The following is a 21,023-nucleotide window of genomic DNA, read 5'->3' on the forward strand; positions in this document are numbered from 1 at the left end:
TGCGTCCAAAAACTATCGAGGCTTGCCTAGATGTTCTTAACAGCAATGAAGATATTTGTGCTTAGAACAGAACATACATTGCCCTTATTTCGAAGGTTAAACAGCCAAGGTCAATCTCTGATTATCGCCCCATCAATTTATGTAATGTCTCTTACAAGATCATTACTAAATCTATGACTAATCGTCTTAAGACTGTCATTGGTTTGGTTATTTCTAATTCTCAATCGGCTTTTGTTCCGCATCGAGCTATTACTGATAACATCATCATTGATCGTGAGTGCCTTTATTACATAAAGAGGCTGAAGAATGGTTGTAATGGTATGGCTGCAATTAAGCTTGATCTAAGTAAAGCTTTTGACAGAGTTGAATGGACTTATTTAGAATATATGATGAGGAGTTTGGGTTTTGCGACAAGTTGGATCTCCCAAATTATGCGTTGTCTATCTACGGTGAATTTTTCCATCCTCATCAATGGTTCCCCAAGAGGTTCTTTCTCTGCTTCAAGAGGAATCCGGCAGGGTGATCCTCTCTCCCCATATCTATTTTTACTATGTGCGGAAGGCCTATCCATGCTTTTAAATAATGCCAACAGGTTGGGACTTCTCACAGATATCACTTTTGATCTTGACAGTCCAACTATTTCTCATCTCCTCTTTGCAGACGACAACCTTATTTTTCTCAAATCATCAGAGTTTAAATGCCTTGTTCTAAGGTAGATTTTGGATTTCTATGGTCGAGCTTCAGGGCAATGTATTAACTTCTCAAAATCAGCTCTACTTTTCTCTCCAAATGTCTATTTTTAACGGAGAAGGTATCTTCAATCTATCCTAAATGTTCGACTGGTATTTGATTTTGGTATTTAGCCTGTCCTCCATTCCTCTTTCTCTAGACACAAAAGTCTAGATAGGAATTTTCTAAAGGATAAACTTTGGAAAGCTATGCAAGGGTGGAAGCGCACTTTCTTCTCAGTTGGAGGGAAAGAGATTCTTATTAAAAGTATTGGCCAAACAATCTCATCCTATGCTATGAGCGTTTTTCGTCTACCAAAGGGCTTTTGCAATGAAATCACCCGCATGTTTGCTCGTTTCTGGTGGGGTCAACTTCTGACACTCGGAAAATGCATTGAATGAAATGGGATAAAATGTGCTTTCCAAAGGAACTTGGGGGTTTGAACTTTAGAGATCTTGAAGGGTTCAACCAAGCCTTGGTGGCTAAACAGGTTTGGTGTATTCTCCAAAACCCATATCTGTTAGTTTCGAAAACTTTGAAGGCTAAGTACTTTAAAGAATCCTCGGTGCTTGATGCATCACATTGCAACAACTCATCATATTTATAGAAAAGTTTTTTGTGGGAAAGCAACTACTCTCAACAGGCTTGCGGCTCCGTATTGGTAATGGCTCTTCTGTAAGAGTTTTTTCTGACCCATGGATTTCAAGACCGATTCATTTCCGACCAATAACTGTTGATGATGGATATGATGATCTTCGGGTGGCTGAGTTCATTAGACCCCAAGGTGGATGGGATGAGCATTGAGTTTCTAGCCTTTTCTGTGCTGAAGATAGGGATCTAATTCTAGCCTTGCCTATTAGCCCTTGTAATCTACATGATTCCTAGTTATGACACTATGATAAAAGGGGAACCTATAGTGTTAAGAGTGGTTACAAGCTCTTCATAAATCTCAAATGTTCAGAGGCATCAACTTCTACCAGCTCTCAGTAAAAGGAACAATGGAAATCAATTTGGAATCTATCTATCTCTTCCAAGATAAAACTTTTTCTATGGAAAGTTGTCTGTGAGTATCTCCCAACAACGTACAATCTTAATAAAAGAGGTATAGCAGTTTTACCATTTTGCCTTCTTTGTTCATCGAAGGTGGAGACCACTGGTCATGCCATGTTTTTTTGCAAATGATTTAGGGGGATATGGCTTCAATTATTTTCCTCTCTTCCTCATCTCCCGGCTGATCCACAACTTAAATTTGTTGATATATGGATGGGTATGAAGAACAATTTAAAGAATGATGAAATTGAGTTGGCAGCAGTCACCTGTTGGGCGATTTGGTCCGATCGTAACAAATTTGCTCAAGGATTCCAAATTCCTGATTTTGAAGCCAAATGTGCTTGGATTGGCTCGTTTCATCGTAGCTATCTTCTTGCAAACATGGCTGACATCCCTCAATCTGCTCAATCAACTAATTTGAATCGGACTCGTCGGAACTGGACTCCACCGCTCAGAAATCAACTAAAGCTAAACGTCGACGCTGCTTGCAGACAACCTTAGACGGGGCTGGGCATGCTTGTCCGTGATTCATCTGGGCATTTGATAGCAGCGAACGTGTTTCTCCCCATCTCATTTTTGCCTCTTCTTGCTGAAATGAGAGGAATTTTGGAGGGTTTAAAATTCGCAAGAACCTTAAATTGCTCCCATCTTCAAGTTGAATCTGACTCTCTTCAGGCAATTCGTTTAATCAAAGGCGATTTGGATTCTCTCGTAGACAAACTTACTTGGTTGATGGAGGCGAAGCATCTTGCCCTAACCTTTTCCTCCCTTTCTTTCAACCATGCTCTTCGGTCGCGTAATAAGCCTACCCATTTACTTGCAAAGTGGGGATTTCTTCTTTAGCCACAAATTTTTGGACGGAAAAATGGCTTTTGGATTGTGTAATGGAGACTTCCCATCAATTTCTGTCCACGTGGCTTAATTTTAATACAACTTCCATTTCAAAAAAAAAATAATAATAATAATAAATAATAATATATAAGATTTTGGTTCCCATTCTTTTATTCGTAACATATTTAGTTATTCTGTGTTCATAAATGTAATAATTAAGTAATTGAGTTAAAATTTTGGCCAGAATTTGATTGAAAATCAAACTAGTCATAAAATATTGACAAGTGCTTTTCAAATATATATATCTCTCTCTCTCTCGAAAAGTGAATGAATTGAAAGAAAAATTTTAAAATATAAATTAATGTTCAGTTAATTGTCCACGTATAGGACTCGATCACAATAAGATTTTTAACATTTGGAACACAAATCATTACATTTTTAAAACCACGTAGATTAAATTGTGTATTTCAAAAAGAAGTAATAGAGCTAAATTGCTTAGACTAAAAATATCAATCTAATAAACGAATATAGTTCAATCGTAATTCACATATATCTCTCATCAAGAGGTGAGTTCGATTGCTCACCCCCACAAGTTGTAATCAGAAAAAAAAACCATCTAATACTAAAAACTTTATATATATTGTTTGATAAGGAAATTGACCAACACTGCGAACCTCGATTCAGACTGAGAGCAACTCGATGGACGAGCTGTAAATGAACTGGGCAGGTGACCTGCAAAACAAACACATTTCGATGCTAAAGTCAGTATCTGGCCGAACGAAACTCGAGAGAGAACTTAGCCAACAAATGGGAACAAGATTTCAAGTAAGCCTAGTCGGCTCGGCCTCGATGGATTGGTTCGACCGCAGGACGAAATTGATGACACTTGGCTTATCATCACGAGCCACGTATAACTCTTAATGTCCAACGGTAAGATGCCACGTGTAAACTAAAAATCACTTCCAACATATATAATAACTATTCTCTTAAATACAAAATAAACCTAATTTGATTATTTTCTTGACTATTAATAGATTTTTTAAGTTAAATAATAAGTAGTAATTTCTAATTACGTTTTGAAATGTCACATATAGTTATTAGATCGAAACATTAGCTAAGTCTATAAATAAATTAGTTTAATATTATTTCTAAAAGAATTCGCGAGATGAGATTCAAGTGAATTGAACCAGGGGAGTTGTGTGCAACGAGCTAGACAAGGAGACCTACGAATAAAAAATGATGCTATGATGCTCCAATCAGTCACAACGAATCTTTATGGTCAAGTTCTATAAGTCTTCCTACCAGCTCGCACTATGCACATGTCTTATCTGGAATGGAAATTTATTTCAATGATACGTGGAGTTGAAATTTAAACCTTCAATCCTTTAGTTTAGAATATATGCCTTAACTGATCATACTATATTCGATTGACCAATCTCCTTCTTACTTAATGGGTATTTGAAAGCATAACTATTTCTATACGTTTAAGGATTAGACATCCACCAAATGTTTAAGCAACATTTTTATTATTCTGTAATATTAGTGAGGAAAAAATATTAACAAAATATCACTTATTTGAATATAAATATTAATTATAAGATTGTTTATAACTTATTTAAAAATGCAAGATGTTTATTTGTTTATTTAAATATTTTTTTATGATTTTTTTTCTAGAAATTTCGTTAATGTTTTTATAAAATTGAGACATCAATGCATCTAGTGGTAAATCATTGATTACCAAGAAAATTAGTTAAGCATTTAAATCGAGCAATAAAGAAACTCAAAATATTAGAAAAGGCATATTCTACCAAATATCCTATAGCTTTGGGATAATTCCTTAATTTACTTGGAAACACCAATGGATTAAGATATGTCTTTTTAGGGAAGAGCCTCTCTTTTTGGATAAAATTCCAAAAGAATAAGGAACTTAGTATTCTTTGATCAAAACATCAAGAGAATTTATAGGAAAAATCATAGCATAAAAAGAACTCATGCTAAGTTGATTGGAATAGTCCACCTATAGAATCAAAATCCCCTAAAAATTCAAATAATCCAAAATGCCAAAAAGTACTCTGAAATGTCCAAAATAACCCTAAGTCTATTGGGATGTTTTCCAACTCGCTTTCATTGGAAAATAATTTTATTTTTGGAATAGCTAGCCAACCTATCTTTAAATGGTTGTCTTCTAGTCTATAAATTGACTACTTTATATCAAATGAATTTATAACTTATCTTTTAATAAAAATGATGGTTGTGTTTCAAGAAAATTAACGAGTGAATTGTAGATCGAATAAATAAGATTAAAATAAAAATGAAGAGATTAAAATGGTCACTTTTGTAAAGTACATGAACTAAAACAAATGTTTTCATGGTGCATTGATTAAGTGAACAAAAGTTGAAAACGTATAAGGACCAAAATAGACATTTAAACCAAAAATAGTTTTGGAATAGCCCGTCAACCTATCTTTAAAGGTGTCTTGTAGTCTATAAATGGACTACTTTATAGCTTAGTTTTTGGCCTACATTATTGAATGTTGTTCTTTCAATTACACACAAACTATTGAATTCACCTCTTGTGTATCATAGGCCATTTTTACATATTTCTAAAAGTATAATTTACATTTTGAAAAAACAACTCGAGGAAGAATAATTAAAATTGATATGCGACGTTATAAGAAAAAACACGCACTAAAAACGATTTTGATTTTGATTTAAAAAAAAAAATCCAAATAGAGATCAAAGTGAAACTGATGGATATTCTCACACAATCTCATTTGAGCAATCTTATGATTTTCATAAATATAAAATTTTATTTTATTTTAAAATTTATACACGTCAAAGTACATTGTTATTTTGTCTAGTACAATACGAAACGATAAAGTTGACCTCTTTTTTTTTTCTCCCTATAATGGGTGGCTATTACATATTATGATTAGGAACTAACATGAAAAAGTGAGTTGAGATGATAAATAAATAATACAATATTAAAAAAATCATAAATAAGAGTCAATTTGTAAGTTTTAAATACCTGATAACAAATGGTCATAGCAAATTATGTATGTTAGTTGAGATTGCAATCTTGTCTATGCACCAAGAAAAAAAAAGTACCAAAAATTCCTCACTTTTGTCCACCTTTTGAAATTAACACAAATTTCTTGCCTTAGAAGTGGAAATATTGAGTTTGTGTGGTGGCAAAATCATGGCCATTCAGTTAAAAGTAGGTGAAAAGTCGTTACTTGAATAAATTATTATGTTTGTTTGTTTGTTATATATGTTATGTTGGGTGTAATATATTACCTTCTTTAATGATTGGATTTCTTTTTCTTTTCATTTATGTCATTATTTATTTACCTTTTTATAATTGTCTCTTTTTGGGTATTTTTTGTTTTCAATATTTTTCCTTTGGTTCTAGATGATGTATGATGGAGATGGTTGACGCGTTTCATTGAGTTATGTATTTTTTCTAGTACAACAATTGTAGGAATCAGAAATTGAAACCGACCTCTAAAAAAGAATAATGTACTTTAACTGTTGAACTTATGATGTTGACAATAAGTTTCTTTTTGTCGTTTTAATTCTATATTATTATAAAAGGTAAAAGGTAAGTTATTTTATATTTTGATAGTTGATATAAAAAGGATTTTTTTAAAGCTTAGTATATATTATGTGTTGTTACATTTTATTATTTATTAATAATCTAAATATGAGTTTTTTAATTTAAATTGAGAATATATACCGGTTCACCCTAAATTCAAGATTACGGTGAGTCTTTTGCAACAACGGTTCTACTATAATGTGAAGGTTAATTATAATGAGTTTCTCTCACAAAACCTTTCAAATATTACAACAATTACTACCTGGTTTCTTGGTACCATGATAATGACTATTTAGAATTTACATGAAGATACCTTCGTTGAACTCACAAGAATGGGCTGTTGCCAAGCTCTACAACCTCTTTTCGCTCTCTCAGCTCACTATCGCTAACCACTTCTTCTTTATGCTTTTGTCAAAATACCTAGTAGAAAATGTTGTTTTTATACCTTCATTGTCATAGCACCACCGTGTTATCCATTAGCATCGTGACACTACGAACTTTGTAGCGTCATCTCCTAGTACGTGCACCTTCCACTTTTTTCCTTCGACTTGTGACAGAGCCTATGCGTTATCCTCTCAGCCTAAGTAACTGTTGCAGCTCCATCAATCTTTTTCATTTTGCATTCATTTTCCTAACATCTTATTATTTGCTTTCAAGGGGATTGAGTAGTTACCTAAAAAAATTCGAAGAAAGAATAAATATATCAATTGTTATTATTGTTTGTCAAAAAAGTACAACAGTGAAGTTCTAATAAATTTATTGGACGCACTCGTTTCATGATATTTGAATTGAAAGAGTGAATTTTTGAAGTGATGCCTAACGAAAAGAATTAAGAAATCTACCCTTTCACTTTTGTTCATTTTCTTTACAAACTTTAGTACATTAAAAGTTGGTTGTTTTGTGAAGGTGAACATTCCAACGTTAAATCTTCTGGTCAAGAATATATCTTAACCAATCGACGCTCCAATTAGAGTAAAAAAATCCACTTTTACTTTTAATACTTTATACTCTTTTAATTTACCATTGTAACAACTATAGTTGACATTAATATCTTGGAATGAGAATTTTATCTTTAAATTTCCAGAACTATTTATGCTCTATTCTATTTCAAGTTCATGTAATTAATGATATCAAAATAAAAAATAAAAAATAAAAAATTCATGTAATTTATGGCTATGGAAGAATTATGTGGAACTTAACCTTTGCAAGTAGATCTTGGATGAGTTTGATATATCTTTTAATTTAAGCATTTTTTCCCCTTTTTTTTAACTAGTAATTATTTTGTCAAAACCACAAGAAGTTCAGTTACCTTAAATTTGGATAATCACCTCTGAGTTTTTTCTTAAAAAAATATTAATCCAATTTTTTAAAAATTATTTTTTATTTATTATTGAATACCACACTTTTAATTATCTAAATCACTTAGAAAAATTACCAAATACACTTTAAATTAATAATTAATCAAAAGGTGCTTGTATAAAAAATAATTTTATTTAAAAAGCATTTCTTGAGAAGTCATCTCAAAGGCACCATCCATCACTTGTATAAAAGAAGATTTGATTCTTTTTTCTTAACCAAAAAAAAATAATAAATAAAAAAGATTTGATTCTAAAATTGTTAAATGCAAGTAGGGGTGTAGAGTCCGCGAGGTTTGCCTAGAAGCAGCCACCCTTAAAAGAGTGTGTAATAGCTTACTGATCGAGCGTTCTTGCGCCGACCTTCACCAAACGAGTACATGTACCCGAAACCGACACAGGTGGGTAGTTATTTAATATTTTTTTTTTGATAGATGTGTGAGGATTTTAACCTCATTCTAGGGAGGAGTATCTAACTATACTCATATTTCGCATTAAAAAAAAACTATATTGATAAAAGCTAAACTTATTGATTTAACTTTAACATTAAACTTCTCATTTCATGACATAGATTTCAATGATATAAAGTTAAACGTTTTTAATGCCACAAAATTTCAAGAAATATATAATTTGTGTTTTTTCAAAACGCTACATAATTTCAAAAACACAATTGATTTGAAGCTCATCTATATTTTGATTTATATTTTAGGTTAGATCACAAGTGTTGATGCAAGAATTTGTTCCCCTAATATCTCACCAAATTTGCACCAATCTTCTAAGTATGGAAGGGTTTAACTGACCTGCAAAACAGAATAGTAGTAGGACCGGTGTAGCTTTGACCACGCGGGCTTCGATGCTTAAGTTAGTATTGGGAAAGTCGAATGAGGAGAGTAGGAGAAGAATATGGGGTTTCAACGTACCTTTTAGGTGTGACCCATTTCTTTATTTATAGATTTTCCTCCCTCCTAGGGTTTCATTATTTGAACCCTAGGTCATTCACATCATCGGGCTTCTTAGGCAGTAAGATGCTTTGTTGCGGGCTCCAACATCAGAACTGGGTCGAGGTTCTACGAACACAAGTTGACCGGGACAGGGATCGAGAGAGAATTCGAGAGGTGTTCTCGACCCGTAGCCGAGAACACTTCGGTGCCTCGGTACTGAGGTCGGGCCAGGCGTTGAGTGGGCCGACCCTTAGGTTTTGGGCCGGCCCTGGTTGGTAGTTGTTTCGGCATCCTTCCTTCTCCTCCTCGGGATTCTCATTCTTGTTTGGACCATTTTACTTCGTATGACAACAAGCTTAGTCCTTCTTGAGCTTTTAAAGTTGTGTGTCCACTAGTATTTTTAACTTTCAATTTCGTATCCAATAAATTCTTGAACTTTAAAAGTGACTACTAAATCTTTACCCTTTCAATTTTTTATCTAATGGCTCCTATAAATATTTGTCATTTTATAAGATTCACAAATATATTAGATTCTAAGACAACATTTTAATATTATTATGTTTAATAGGTTCCTGAATTAAATTTTTTTTTTTTTAAATGTGACAAGAATCTATTAGACACAAAATTGAAACTTCAAAGACTTATTCATCATTTTTTAAACTTTAGTGACCTATTAAATATAAAATTGAAAGTTGATAAATCTAGATATATATATATTTTTTAAATTCAGAGATGCAATAGACACAAACCTAAAAAGTTAGAGCTAAACTTGTAATTCACCCTATATTTTAAGGTTCATATGACTAAGAAAAGTTTTTTGTTTTTTGTTTTTTTTTTAAATAATGTCTTCGGAAGGCTGTTTTAGAAACTTATTTACTTAAATGTCTAAATTTTTCTAATTTTACACTTTTAGATTTCTGCATGTAGGATTTTATTTTAATTTACCTTTATTTAGTTTATATCCACTTATATATCCGCATATATACATTCAAAATCACTATAGTATATATCCGCGTACCCGCATATATACAAGTTGAGTTATAAGATATATTATAATCAAATAACTATACTATATATCCTCACATATACAATATTACACACCAAATTAGAAATTGAAAACATCCGTTGGAATGCAAACCTTTCAATCTGGAGATGAATTACTCTAGCGACTGAGAAAAATTGAGGCGGCTGGAGACGAAGGCAAGCAGAAACGCCCAAAGAATAAGAACTGACGGAAATCTCTTTCCGAAGGCGGCCGGAGATGAAATGCTCTTGCGATAAAGAAAAGCAGAGCCGGCCAGAGAGGAAGGCAGAGGGTCGAAGAAGAGGAACAGAGGGTCGGAGAAAAGGAACGGACGGTCGGAGAAGAGGAACAGACTGTCGGAGGAAGAAAAGAAAATCGAAGAAGAAGATGGGTGAAGTTTTGAAAATGGATGAGTTTTTGGGTTTTGAGATTTTTTAATTTTGGAAAGTATTATTAGAACATTTTAAGGGATTTGACCCCCAATTAACCAATTCTAAATTTTAATAATTATTTAATATTAAGATGGATATACTAATAATTTGTGCGGTGGGTACCATGGATTGTTTTTAGATTGTTTGATGAAAAAGTATAAATTCTATACTTTTCTATCATTTTACGTAATTATGATTTCTAAATAGATGATCTATCAAATATCTTTTTTTTTTTTAATTGTATTTGATGCTCTATTCAGTGTCAAAAAGGCTTTATATGGTGTAATGGGCTTAGAGAATGGGCTTGAAAAATATGATGCAAAAGGAGCCCAAGAAGTACTAGGATAAATAGATGCATTTCTTGCATCTTAATTAGTTTCGACAAATTAAATAATTACGGTTAAATAACACGTTTGCTCTAAATATTTTCTTTGAATTAAAGATTTAGTCCCTAAATTTTAGTGTAGTTCAACGTATGGGAGTAGATGGGAGTAGGGTAGGAATTCAAACATCCAACCTTTTTAGTCCAGAATATATTTACTAACCAATTGAACTATGTTCAGATTTGTAAAATAATTTAATGATCGCTTAAGTTGTAATGATTTGGTTTCTCCTATGTAAAATTTTGTTACGGTGTAATATCGTTTTTTTACATATGTATAAAAGTTACAAGAACTAAATTATTTGACGAATTTTTTCATGGTAGATACCAAAACGTTTACAAATTTTGAACTTAAACTAAATTCATTACATACCAATATTTGAGACTATAAATCATTACAAATTTAGAAGTATCAAATCGTTGAACACTAAAGTTTATGAACTGAATTGTTCCTCTAATGGAAATACAAAGAAAAAGTACCTAGGGTTATCGGCTACTTTTAACCTTCTCTTGTTGTTTCACTCATAAAAACCTCTCATGAGTACACTACTATTTTATATATAATATGTAGTAAAAATTAATTTGTTCGGGTGCAAAATTTCAATGATCATTAAAAATAGGTAATGATCACTAAAATTTACTAAGTGTTTGAATCATGTTTTGTTTGTCACCATTTTCCTATGACAAATAAAACACTGATTGCAAACTTTGTTGAACAAATTAATTTTTTACTACATGTTATACATAAAATAAACGAGGGAAGGAAAATAAAATTATATGAACCAAAAATTCATTATAAAAAATCTTTATAGATGCATTCTATTTAGAACTTTCTATCTGCAAATGATCTTTAGACTTTCATGTTAAAAACAAAAATGTTACTATAATTAGAAAGAAAAACCTCAAAATAGTAATAAAAAATGTGAGAATATATATTTGTAGTCATAAATCTACGTGTATATATTTCTGGTCATAAATCAAATATTACTAGATGTAGTCTTGAACTAAGTATATAAGAAACGTGCAAGGATATTCTAATCCAAATAATGACTTGAAGAGTTTACAAGTATTTATCAATAACTTTGGTGCCTCATCTTAGTTAGCGTTGTTTCGTTAGTATGACTTTTTTTTTTTTTTTTCATTTAATGTTACAAGTTGGATCTTATTTAGTTGCTTCATATACCAGGCCAATAGTCCAAGCTATAGATACTTATAACTATAAATAAATAATACAATATAGATTGTTAAGTTGCAAGCCCCGTGACAAATAAAATTATGTATGTTGATGTAGGATTTTATCGAGCTGCCGAAGTCGATCACATGGTAGCTAGATGTGCTGACAAAAAGAGAACAAACACTTTGACACTCAAGTTAGTAGAACACGAGCTCATGTAGATCAATTTCGGAGTAGAATTACATACCTGGATGAGTGGAGGAATGTTCCTTTTATAGGCAGTATGGGAGGAGGGGGGAACTAGGCCGTTGGAACCGCCTCAGCCGATCCAAGTCCTCAGGTCGGTTGGAGAGTACTTGGGCGGTGCTCCCGTTGGTTTGTTAGACTGTTGGGAGTGGATTTACTTTTCTGGTTTGTAAAGTATTTTGGTTTCATCGGGAGCTCGATCTTCTCCCTTAGGCCATTTAGATAGCTTAGACCTTATTGACTTACTTGATTGATCCACATGAAATGTTGTATTTTTCCCTCCAACTGTAGAAGAATAACACCATGAGTAACCTTAAGGTTAAGGGCTAACTTAGAGACAGTGCAATCCTAGTTGAAAATACAAAAGTCATTTAAATAAAAAATGTGTCAGGAACCAAGTTTTGCTATACTCGCTCTCGTATATATCTTTAACAAATAAGCCAAATTAGTGGAATTAGTTCTTTGACAAATGACGTGCTATCTTTCCACGAATATTTATTGACTCTAAATGGTATAGAAGATTCGATAATAATACAACTACACTGTATATGGAAAGGCGAAACAGAAAACCCCAAAATTGAACAAAAGGTCCAAACTTTTGTTAAAAAAATTTTGATAGGACAATAAATTTTACTAGGTTTTGAACAATATTTTATACCGTAGTCAATGATAACAATAAAAAAGAAGTAATTAAGAAAGAAAGAAAAATTCTCATGAACTACCTACTTGTAGTTATTACTAAAAAATCACAGTGAACTCCAATAATTTGGCCGAATCCAAATATGGACATTAGTCTCACATTATGATAATAATTTTCCCCATTACTATTAAGCTCTCTCTTTCTTCCCCCCGCGTTTTCGTTGGCGAACGAGCCCATTAAAATATTCCCTTCATTGAATTTGCTCACAGTTCTTCATTTCTTCTGTTTCCTGATTTTGGGTTCTTCTGTTTTGATTCTCTATCAGTGGAGCTGCTTTTTTACTGTTCGAGCTCTTCTTCTTCTTCATCTCATTTCAGGTAATGGGTACCCTAATGACATTTCCTTTTGATTTCTGATGTGTTTCAGTGCGGGATACGGAATTGGGTTCGCTTGATTTCTCTATTGTTTTGAGTTTAGATTTGATTCACAATGCGTTTGTGGAACTTGTGGAATGTTTGGAATCTTTTGCTCGATATTGGGATTTAGGGGATGGATTTTTCTGTGTGGATTGATGTTGTTCTTGGGGGAATGAACTGGGTTGGTTGGTTGAGGGTTTATATTAGAGTACTGAATGTGTTTGATTGAATGCTTAAATGAATCTGCAACTCATTATTAGGGGAAAAATAAGAACTATAGTGCTTCATTTCAATCCAAACAGGGTATGAATGATAAACTAGAGTAAGAAGTATTGGATTGGAGGAGTTTCTGAAATTGGTGATGGATTGATGAGTATCTGATGTGAAGGGTGATGGAATCCAATTTAACGAAAAGAGGGATGATTCCAGGTGGGGTTTCGTATGGAGGTGTCGATTTGCAAGGATCTATGGGGGTTCATCACCAAGGACAATACTCCCTCAACTTATGCCAGGAAAATCATAATCGTAGTCACCAGCGATCTTCAGTTCGGTCCTTGGTTCGTGGTAGCTCTCCATTGACAATGGGAAGCTCGCAACATTGCAATCACCGGGCTAGACTTGTGGATTGTGGTAAAGGGGACATCAAGAATTCGGTGAGTGATGAAGACGAGCCAAGTTTTAGCGAAGAGGGGATTGATGGTGCAGGGAAGAATGCATTGCCATGGCAGCGGGTGAAGTGGACGGATAAGATGGTGAAGCTCTTGATTACTGTTATTTCTTATATGGGAGATGATTCTGCCTCAGGGTGTGGAGGCTTAGGTAGAAGGAGACTTGCAGTTCTACAGAAAAAGGGCAAGTGGAAATCAGTTTCGAAGATAATGGCCGAGCGGGGCTATCATGTTTCACCCCAGCAATGCGAGGATAAGTTTAATGACCTCAATAAAAGGTATAAAAGACTGAATGATATGCTTGGTAGGGGCACCTCTTGCCAAGTTGTGGACAACCCTGCGCTTTTGGACGGGATAGATTATCTAACCGCAAAGGAAAAGGACGAAGTTAGGAAGATTCTAAGCTCGAAGCATCTGTTCTATCAGGAGATGTGTTCTTATCACAATGGCAATAGACTACATTTGCCTCATGATCCGGAATTGCTACATTCTTTACAGTTGGTTCTTAGAAATAGAATTGATTGTGAGAATGATGATCTGAGGAAGCTCGGACATGAAGATTTTGATGAGGATGAATGTGACATGGAAACTGATGCTCGTGGTGATTTTGAGGAGAATCGTGCTTCGCACGAGAATAATAGGGGTCTGTCTGGGACTACTGGGGGCTGCATGAAGCGGGTGAGACAAGGCCTTGGGTATGAAGAAGGAAACTTAATGCATTCCTTGACTTCTAATGACTACAACAACCGTTCTCATTGTCAAGCAGAAGCCGTTCGAGTTGGAACGAACCATGTTCTACCTGAAACCCGTAGAATTTTTCAGTTACAAAAGCTGTGGATCGAGTCCCGTTCGCTTCAGTTAGAGGAGAAAAGGCTTCAAATCCAAACGGATAGGTTGGAATTGGAGAAACAACGTTTCAAATGGGAAAGATTCAACAAGAAAAGGGACCGAGAGTTAGAAAAGTTGAAGTTAGAAAACGAGAGGATGAAGCTCGAGAACGAGCAGATGGCATCACAACTGAAGCAAAAAGGAAAAGGGGGCGCTTCCCTCAAATAACAACCTCCACTTCCAAGACATGTCTCCTTCAACTGAAAAATCATCCCTTCGAAACCTCAAGAGTCCAAGACGCTAGTTAGAAGAAAGCTCTTTGGCTGCTGACATTGACATCGCAACCAACACGTGCCACGTCAAAGTCAAGACGGCGACGGTACGGACAACCAGTCTTCTCCTTGCATTTCATTTAACTAACTGTTGTTTTTGCTCTGAAGTCTGAATCATTTTGCAGAGAGTTGTTAGCTTAACACTTAATATCTGACTTATCACAACACTGTGTTCTGGTCCTAAACTTCATATTTTGCACATCTCTTTCACAAAGAGTCTCAATGAGAGGCCTTATTCCCACAATTTGCTTCTTTTTCTATTCTGGGCTCACTCAACTCCCATCTCTAAACAACTCATTTCACCATTCCCTCTGTTTGGCAATGATAGTTTGGCAATGATAGTACTGAATGAGTGCATGTACACAACAACCACAACAACAACACAAACACACACCAATTATGGATCAAAAAGTAGGCCCATGGCCCATCTGGCCCAGATTGAGGCCCAACTCTATGATTATTCATCTGGTTAGTTAATTTCTGTGGAGGGATATTATGATTTTGGCCTTTGTGGATGGATGAGAAAACAGTGTTACCAAACAAACTTTTTTGAAAATCTATTGGCAAAGGCTTATCCTGTTATCCACTTCCCGTCTCTCAACGTCACAAGATGTGGACATCAGTAAACACAGAAGTTGACATCAGAGAGGGGATGAGGAACATTAAGTTTTTTTTTTTTTTTTTTTTGTAATTTTTAAAAATATTTTAGAGTTGGTACTTTCCTTTTCCCATTTTAAGTTGATGTTGTGTGGGCACATGGGGGGCCTGCCACCCTTTACTTGCTGAAAATGGGCTTTTTTTTTTTTTTTTTTGGGGTTGAGTGCTATATTTGGGCCCACATGGGGCCCATTTAAAAAATTGTACCTCTTACTTAATTAACTTTGTACTTCCTTTTTTTTTGTTCCTCTCCTTTTTAAGTTTGTGGCTAATCATTCCACTTGATAATTTTGATTAATCTCTTAATCCTTATGATTAGTTTAGAATTTAAGGTATATTAATTAGGCAAAGACACAGAGAGAAAAGAAAAAAAGAAGCTCACTTGCCAAGCACATGCTCTCATGTTCCAATGATGCACAGAATTGCAGCAATCCAATGTGGGTGTTTTTTTTTTTGTGTATAATAAAAAATTTAGTAATCTGAAAAGTGATATTTCAGCATTAAAAACACTATTAATGCAAGAAATCCACAGCACATGCTTTTGATGAGCCTTGTAATTTACTCTTCCTTTCCCCACACACAACACACCCTTTTAAGTAAAGTACAATTTAAGTTGTAATTTAATGTTTACTTCACCAAGTAATATTCAAAATCATCTTTTGAGGGAGTTTTGCCAGCACTTTCTACAACATTTACAGGGGGGAAAAAAGTGCTCTTTTTTTTTTTTAACTACTTGAGAGTAAGTTTGGTATGATTTTTTTTTCCTTCGAACGGTGAAAAGTACTTATGGTCAGTTAAAAGCAATTGGGAAAATTTTAGAAATACTTGTGAAAAAAGTGTTAATCTAGAAACATAATGTTCAAATTTATTGTGGTAATTAGTCTTTTTAACTGCTGAAATAGTTCTTCAACAAATACAAAGTGGGTAATTAACTTAGGTCTTTTTTTTTTTACTTTTTGTTTTTTTAAAAGGTAAAGTTGTTCACTCATTATTTCCTTCTTTCGTTTTTTATTTTTCCTTTTTAAAGTGACTTTTTAAATGTTTCTGAATTTTAATATAAAAAAAAAGTTATTTAAAGCTTTTATTTTTAAAAACAACGTATAAATTATGAATAATAAAGAAATTGTCTATAAACAATTTTATTTGAATACACAAAATAAAAATAAAAATAAAAAACCATATATATATATATATATATATAGATGTGTCACACGGTTGCTTATGCATTAAAAAAGAAAAAAGGAACAATCATCATTAATGGCTTGTGAATTTCTGATTGCATAATTTAATCTTTATGTCAAGGAGAGTCTTGTTTTCACACATGTGATGTCATGTCATTGATTGTTGCAAAATATATATTTATTATATTAACAAAATAATTTATCATCATTATCTAATTAAAAAAAAAATTAATGTGTGGAAGGAAAGGAAAAAGAAAAATTATGTGGAAGTTAAACCTCAAAACTCTTTTTTTCCCTCAAACAAATTCAATTAATTTCCCAAAAAAAAAAAAAATTTCAAACCTACTCATGCAAAAGGCTAAAATAGCCGTTGAACGTCTAGCAATATATCAATAATACGTAGGAGTAAAATAAAAATGACAAAATAATAACATTATGTATTTATAAACAAAGTAACAAAAAAAAGTCCAAAACTTATTTACGAAAAAAATTAAAATAACCTTAAAATTCTATCAATCTATCAGTGATACACATAGGTAAAAATAAAATGACGTAAAAAATATCCAAATATGCATCCTAAAAATTAAGATATTTTTATTCATATTTGTAAAATCACAATTTTCTCGCTATATTTACAAATACGACAACGTGAATTGTCATTCATTACTTTCTTTTTTTTTTTTGCTTTTTTCTTTTTGTTTACTTGTAGGCTCATTGGGAAGTTGTGGTGCCCATGCCAACCTAGGAGTTTCTTGAGGTTCAAAACAAACTGCCTTAAATAAAATTAGACCAGAAAAAGGGAAAATTTTATAAATATATTTATATTGTTATATATATATATATAAAGAGATTAAAAAAAAAAAAAAAAAGAGAGAATCAACTTGGTGGGGTGGGTGAGCTGGTGCCAGATGAATAAGAGGTTAATCCACATGGTAGACAGACAGAAGATGTAAGTGACATTCACATCACATGCCCAACCCATGTGAACTAAACCTTTTGTCTCCATCTTAAAAACCCTTCCTTTTTCCCCCCTCACTTTCTCTAATTCCAAATGTTTTACAAATTCCTCCGTAGTTAGGTCGTCTCTAAGTACACTTCAGCCCTAGAGAAGACCTACCTATATACGTGACATTGTATGTCGTCTCTCGAAGTTATGACATATATCTATGTTAAATAATAAAATCAGTTTGGTGGTGTGTGGTTTCATATTAAGTGGACTTGATCGTTTCCAATAACGGAGAAATTTCCAAAGCATTATTTTTTAAAATAAGTTTAAATGTTAGTAATATTTAAAAAAAAAATCGCGTATTTAACCATATCTTGTTTTAGTATTATAATTCTACTCCATCACACATGAAGATTCGAATCTATAACCTTAAAAGTACGGATTTGAATTTTCTACCTTAATGAAAGATTTGGGTATCTCAACTGTTAAGGTCAGTGTTAAATGTCTCTTGTTTTTTTAGTTCAACAGGTAAGGGAGGAGATTTGAACTTATTATGCTCGAGTCATGCTCGAGTCATGCTCTGGATGACGGTTAAAGCTACCACTAAAAACAAAGTGAAAGTCATCTCTTAGAATTATTATTATTTTGTTTAAAAATTTCAACTTTACTTGTATTTGAGTGAAAGTGAATAGATTATAGGGATTCAAATTATGATGCAAGGAAGGGATATCAGCCTCAGATTCAGCATTTATGCCCAACTTTTATTATGAGTTTTTTTTTTTAAAGGCTTCTAAAGATCAACAACTTGACAAGTTGAAGCTTTTGAATATATAAATTTATCAACAAAAACTTAAAAAAAATTGGCTCTCTCTCTCTCTCCCTCCCTCTCCCTCTCCACTGGTTTTGTGGACCATGGTGTGTCACATTTATAGTGGGGTAAAAAAATTAGGAGAGTTACCACCTATTATAAGTTCAAACCCTTGATGCTTCATGTGACAAAGACCAATTGGATGATTTTAATTTTTAGGGTTTAATTAAAGGTGTCCTCAACCTCAACATAGAAATTTTGATTATATTCTCTCTCCTTCTTTGGGCAAAATTACTTTTGATGTGAAAACCCCTAATGCAATCATAAAAATTAAACAATCTAGGTAAACACAATGATTTGGGTTAAAATTGACTTTTGAGACAGGAGAAGGATGTGTGTTTGAGAGTAATGGTAGAATGAGGGTTTGAGAATTAGGACATGTTTTGGGAGTGATTTTGGCATGGGCAAAGTCACTTTTACTGATGCAAAAATTACTTCCATTTTAAAATAAAATATTTGACAAAGATTCATTAGTGATTTTGGAAAAATCTAAAATCACTTTAATGATTCTCGATCAATAACTTGGAAGGTGATATTCGAACTCACTACCTATTGATTGAACATAGGTGCCTTCAGGTTTTCTTATTTCATTTTATTTTCACTTTAAAATTTGAGAAATTTTATTTTTTTTTCATTTCTAAAATTTTTGTGACTATCTAACTTTATTTATATTTAATTTTGTTTATTCTCTAAAATTTTTGTAATATCTCTCTAAACAACTCGTCTCTTTTCTAAGTCTATTTTTCTTGTAATATTTCTCTCATCCTCTAAAATTTCTCACTCTAATATTTTTGTTGCTCCCTAATTTTTGTCTCTCTGAAACTTTTGTCAAGTTCTATTTAAACTTCAAATATTAATCATTCAAAATCGCTTCTAGTTAAATAAAAATCACTTTCACAAAATCATATATCTTTTGCTAAAATAACTCATTCTAAAATCATTCTCTAGTAGGCCCTTAATTAAGTATGTATTTGACATGTCTTTTAATATTTTTTTTTAATACAACGTACAAGGGTGGGATCTTACAGCCTTTTGGTAGAAAATAGATATCTTAGCTAGTTAATCTATGCTCGGGTTGACATGCCTTTTTAATATGTTTGTGAAAGGTTAATGACAAATTTGGGTGTGATTTTATGGTATCTTATTTTCAAACATTTTCTAATATTCTACAACAATATACACAAGTGATTTTATAAAACGATGTCACTCTCAAACAAGGGCCTAAAATTATTTTATGGTAATGTTTTGTTAAAAGTTATATAGTGCTTTCTATGAAAAATTTCACTATTTAGGATAATTTAACATCATGGGGTGGCGCTCATTGGGTCCAAAGGGACTATGACAAATTGAGAAATAATTGATTCAACTCCCAGGTTGGTCACCTATCTTAAGAATTAATTTCTATGTGTTTTGCGACACCAAATATTATAGGATCAGGCAGCTGCCTTGTGAGATTAGTCGAGAGACATGTAAGTTGATAAGGACAGTCATGAATATAATAATGATAATAATAATAACTAATCAAAAGTAATTTTATAGAGTGCTTTTGAAATAAATTTTATACTAAAAAAAACACTTTGTTTGAAAAAGGCATCGCAATCTTGGTCTAAGAATTTTCTCAAAAAGCACTTTAAAATATTTTTGTAAATTTAAGATTATTTTTGAAAAAGCAAAAAATGGTTTTAACTAATTAAACATTCAAATTCATCTCAAAATCAATGGACAACGAGATGAGTAGTCCATGTATATTATAAACCATTATAAAGTCACTTTTCTTTTCAATGTGGGATCTTTATCAAAACATACTGTATGAATCTATATTTTTATAAATAATAATAATAATAAATGACAAAGTGTAAAAGCTATCAACAAAATATCACTAATATATAGACAAATTTTAACTTATTTAAAAAGAGTGAAATGTTTATTTGTTATTTTAAATACTTTTTATAAATTTTCTACCTTTAAATTTTTTTTCAAAAATTATCCATCGACATTGATATTTTATCGATATTTTCATCAACATTTTCATAAAATTGAGAACTCTATATTTCATTAACACCGATATTTAAAACATGGATATAATTAACCTAAACTAACCCTAAAGCCAAAAAAACAAAAAATAAAAATAAAATTAAATAAAATTAAAAGCAAAGAAAAATGAGGAAACATGATGATTACAAGTTTGTAAGTGGGTGTGTGAGATCCAATGTGGTTCCACCTTTGTGAAAAAGATTACTTAACATATATTATAATATTGATTAAATTAGAAAAAAAATACACTTAGAATTTTATCCTTCTATGTGTTATAAACGCTTCAAAGATATTTTTTCGAACAAATATCTATTAATTTTTTAATTGAAGTTGAAGAAGCAGAATCTAGAACAATGTGACAATTAACATGACACTACAATAAATTTGACATTTAATGACGGTAAAAAAAACTTCACGGGTGGAAACAAATGACGGACCCACAATCAATCATGTTAAAAGTCAAATTTATCGTAGTATCAAGAAATTGTTCCAGACAAGCCTTCTATGTTAATTACCACTACATCATACAAGATTCTGCCACGTCAACTAATTTCCGTTCAAAATATAAACAAATGTTAAAGCTCAAAGTATTTGGAGGATATTTTTGTATTTTAGCCTATGTCTATGTACAACATATTATACATATAGTCAACCATGGTGAAAATTAAAAGTTGACTTAAATTTTGAACTACCAA

General features: G+C 32.5%; 1 protein-coding gene across 2 annotated transcripts; it reads left to right on the forward strand.

The window, feature by feature from the left end:
• Positions 1 to 12,549: 12,549 nt before the first annotated feature.
• LOC111021176 (uncharacterized) lies at positions 12,550 to 14,902 on the forward strand. 2 transcript variants are annotated; one of them, XM_088119355.1, is made up of 2 exons: positions 12,550 to 12,775; positions 13,244 to 14,902. In XM_088119355.1, exon 2 carries the CDS (start codon positions 13,282 to 13,284, stop codon positions 14,536 to 14,538), a length of 1,257 nt encoding a protein of 418 aa, XP_087975481.1. In that variant the 5' UTR covers positions 12,550 to 12,775; positions 13,244 to 13,281; the 3' UTR covers positions 14,539 to 14,902. The 2 variants fall into 2 exon arrangements, with proteins under 2 accessions (XP_087975481.1, XP_022153723.1); XM_022298031.2 differs by having other exon boundaries at positions 12,551 to 12,775; positions 13,117 to 14,902.
• The last annotated feature ends 6,121 nt before the right edge of the window (positions 14,903 to 21,023 follow it).

This window comes from Momordica charantia, assembly GCF_013281855.1.
Source record: "Momordica charantia cultivar OHB3-1 chromosome 11 unlocalized genomic scaffold, Mcharantia_2.0 BLBB01000011.1, whole genome shotgun sequence".
NCBI classification, from domain to species: domain Eukaryota; kingdom Viridiplantae; phylum Streptophyta; class Magnoliopsida; order Cucurbitales; family Cucurbitaceae; genus Momordica; species Momordica charantia.

Coding starts and splice junctions, on each gene's coding strand:
- LOC111021176 (XM_022298031.2), top strand. CDS start 13,207: ATGGAATCCAATTTAACGAAAAGAGGGATGATTCCAGGTGGGGTTTCG.